Source organism: Malurus melanocephalus, unplaced genomic scaffold (genome assembly GCF_030028575.1).
Source record: "Malurus melanocephalus ecotype Western Australia unplaced genomic scaffold, MMel_1.1 scaffold_339, whole genome shotgun sequence".
Taxonomy (NCBI): domain Eukaryota; kingdom Metazoa; phylum Chordata; class Aves; order Passeriformes; family Maluridae; genus Malurus; species Malurus melanocephalus.
In genome coordinates, this window is record NW_026623571.1 from 265,701 (window position 1) to 269,480 (window position 3,780).

Genomic DNA, 3,780 nt, shown 5'->3' on the forward strand with positions numbered 1-3,780 from the left:
CTCAAACCTTGGTTCTATGTCCCAAAGCAAACAGAGGACACAGTACTGTCACCCACTCGTGAATTCTCTTCTTCCAAYTTTAAGAAGCCTGTGGGTTAAATAACGATAAAAGCAGATTATAGGAAGTAAACTACTGATTCATTGTCACCTCCCCTGAACCCACACTGTGGCTGTACAATCAGGGTCAAATGCATCCTGTAGGCAAGCCTGAGTATCTGCTGCTGAAACCGTCCTATTGCAGCACAAATTGAGGGCGTGCTGCTCATTACATGGTCCATGTATTCTGTTTTACAGAATAACATCCACTGGCCAGAATCAGGAAAACAAAAKTTCCCTTCCTGCATGTGCCACAGGGCATCTGCACTTCAGGCTGCTGTTGTGGCAATGTGCAGTTAAGGTGCTGAAAAACAGCTGCTCTGCATTAGGAACAAGGCAGGCTCCTGTTTGGTCACTGTGATCAATGAAAATGCACTCTGGGGAGTTCTGAAAACTCCTAGCCACCTACGTGTGGTTTTAATACATTAAAACCACCCTTGTTAAATTGAACTGAAAATTAACTAAGATCAAGTCAATCAAAACCTAACCCAGAGATTCTCTCTGGGAAGACTTTCCCTATGCATGCACTTCATATATAGGTCTGCTGAATCCACTGCAGAAATTGCACAACTTTATTGTGGGACCTTATCAGATGATCYGGATTTCCTCACAGCTCAGCTGTTGATTATATAAAGTTATTGACATACATCAGACATCTTGAAGTCCAAATGTAAAAGCTAATATTGTTAGACTTTCTATAAACATTGATGGAGAGTGGGGACTGTTACAGGACATGGTTCAGAAAAAAACAATTAATTATGTTCAAAAGGAGCATGAATATTCCCTCTTCCTCCATGATTCTCAAAATTTTATTAGATGACACAATCCAATATTTAGGAAAGACAGAGGCCTTATGTAATCCCTGAACTTTCAGAGATGTCCCAAGTACTACACCAGCACCCAAAATACAGCAGCATAGGCCTAGAGCCATTTGTAACAGGTTTATGTTTCTTTTGCACAGGTGGAATCCTGACCTGGCCCCTTCAATCCTCAGATCTTCCTGAAGTTTATGTTCTGGAGTTGGTGCTCTGAAGAGTCCTGAAACAGCACAACAAATTCAGAGTGGTTCATGGCAAGAACCCCCAGGAGTGGAATCTCACTGCAGAACCTGGTAGGGAATTTCCACAGGCCATAAATGATCCTCACTCCCTCAACAAACAAAAATTAAGGTGCAACCAACTCATCCCCAGCACAGCTCTGCTGTTCATAATTCAGGGAGCAGGAAAATGCTCCACTGACAACACTTTATAACCTTTGAAAAGACAAATGTCTGTGGTCCCAGTGCTTCTAGTTGTTTTATATTATAGACTCCCTGCTAGATTGCTCTGGAAATTTGGTGCTCAGAAAGGCAAGGGCTCCTGTTCTGGACAAATCTTTGGGGTATCACAGCGACAATGCTTTCATAAGCCTGTCTCATTTTTTCCAGCATTAAGAAGGAGTCTAATATATTTCATAGCACTGTGTGGCATAATTGCTTGTGCCTTTTTTTTCCTCTGACTCTTTCAAAATGAAGAATGTTACTCCCATACATCCTCACAGGTTGCACATCATTAATGATCATCCAGGCCACAGCTGTATATTTATTTCCATGCATGATTTCACACCGTCTTTCTGAAGTCTTTACTTCTTAAAGTTGTTCAGCCTTCTCTTGAAAAATGTGGATAAGAGACCAGGTGATTTCTTCCCCCAAAAAAATCACATTCTGCAAGAAATCTCCACGCTGCTTTTTTGTACACAACTCTTACCTCTAAGGACAGAAGCACTTTTTAAATCCAAGTCTTAAAGCAAATCAAAGACAGGAAGGTGGATCAACCCTGCACTCACATTAGGATAACTCAATGCCTTCATACTGCAGGATAGCTATTTCATTATCTGCCACTTGCAAAGGGAAGCAGCAGCTCTGATTAAACACTATTTTATCTGTGCTCTTTGTAAGCATAACTCAGTGAAGATGCCGGTGTGATAGGGCTGAGTTTGGAAGGTTTGTGTTTAAAAGCCATATATCTTTAAGGCTTGTACCTGACGTGGATTCTCTCCTAATTAAGAACACCTGTAGAGGCCTGACCAGACCCTGTGGTTTGCAGCAAAACTGCCGAAGGGCTCTGAAAAGGCAGAAACTTTGTGTTGTCTTTTAACCTAAATTATAACAGGGTTCAAGCCTGTGCCAAGCAGAGAGTAAAACTATATAATTTATGAGCTATGAGGGCAGCTCTGGGCCCCTCTGAGGTGATTTTTATCAGTGCAGTAGCATAAACAGTTCTCCTTTACTTGAACATTGGGAACAGGGAGCAGTGGAAGGCCTGGAGTATAAAGGGGATCCAGCCCGTGCTAAAACACCTCTGTAACCCACGGAGAGCCAGGTAAGTGTGTCTGCACTGCTCTGCTTTTGGAGCACGGGCTGAGGAAAAGGTGTGCAGGGTGCTGACACTGAGTATGGGCTGAGGAAAAGGTGTGCAGGGTGCTGACACTGAGCAAGGGCTGAGGAAAAGGTGTGCAGGGTGCTGACACTGAGAAAAGGATGAGGAAAAGGTGTGCAGGGTGCTGACACTGAGCAAGGGATGAGGAAAAGGTGTGCAGGGTGCTGACACTGAGTAAGGGATGAGGAAAAGGTGTGCAGGGTGCTGACACTGAGTAAGGGATGAGGAAAAGGTGTGCAGGGTGCTGTCACTGAGGAAAGGGATGAGGAAAAGGTGTGCAGGGTGCTGACACTGAGGAAAAGGTGCGCAGGGTGCTGACAGTGAGGAAAGGCTGAGGAAAAGGTGTGCAGGGTGCTGACACTGAGCACTGTGTGCTCTGCCACTGCAGCAGCTGCGCTTCCAGGCCAATGATTTGCTTTTTGCTCTGAAAATGTTAAGGTTGTTGCAGAGGACCTGCTTTGATTCATTGTCTGCCTTTTTCTTGGAAGGCCCAGTTGTGCCAAACCTCACCAGAGGTGCAGCAGAGCTACCCACAGCATTGCAAACTTGGCTGGAATGATGGGTTTGGGCCCTTGCTCGCTCTCAGGGTTTTGAAGTCGTATTCCTGTAAGCAAGCAAGTGTTACTTAAGGACTGGTCATTGAGTCAAGTGGAAAACTATTGGATATAAGCAAAACATATAATTTTTTTTTTTTTTTTGCTATATATTAGTAATGCAATGATAAACCATAAAAGATAACCATAATAAACCATAAAAGATAGCTTGTAACTCAAAATGARGGTATAGAACAGAACTCAATTGATTCATTTTTTTTCTGTCAGGGTTTGAGGGGCTTCAAGAGACTTAGACAATAAGATATTACTGCAGCTTCATGTTCTTTTCAGCAAATAGTAGGCAAGAAGTGGGAATAGCCTAAAAATATCAGYTAACTGGAAACAGAACTAAGGCAATGTCCAGCTGACCCACCTCCAGAAACAGCAGATAGACTCCAGGGGCATCTGGCTTTTGTTTCTGTCTCAGAAGGTTTGGGTTTTGCGGTGAGGAGGTTGGGAGSGGAGAAGGGGGGGCGGGGTTTTTGTTTGGTTTAAACTGACATTTTGACTCTAGTCTTTATAGGAAAAGGGATGCCTTGAAAATCTTAGTCCTGTGTTTCCTTATTGCATATCTCCAGCAAGACAAAAGCTTTGTTGGTATTGGTTCCTGATGATTGCTGTGAAAGCAGCTACAATAGCTGGTACCTTAATTTAAAAAAAAAAACAAAAAAAAA

General features: G+C 43.1%; 1 protein-coding gene across 3 annotated transcripts in view; it reads left to right on the forward strand.

Annotated features, from left to right (window-relative positions):
- Positions 1 to 1,063: 1,063 nt before the first annotated feature.
- Positions 1,064 to 3,780, forward strand: part of SLC39A10 (solute carrier family 39 member 10) — an 82,564-nt gene continuing 79,847 nt past the window's right edge. The window contains exon 1 of one of the 3 annotated variants that reach the window (XM_057378010.1): positions 1,064 to 1,207. In XM_057378010.1, the coding sequence (XP_057233993.1) occupies positions 1,166 to 1,207 (42 nt within the window). In that variant the 5' untranslated portion in view covers positions 1,064 to 1,165. Of the gene's footprint in view, positions 1,208 to 2,234; positions 2,457 to 3,780 lie in introns of those variants that run through there. The other 2 variants (XM_057378008.1, XM_057378013.1) reach the window with 2 other exon arrangements.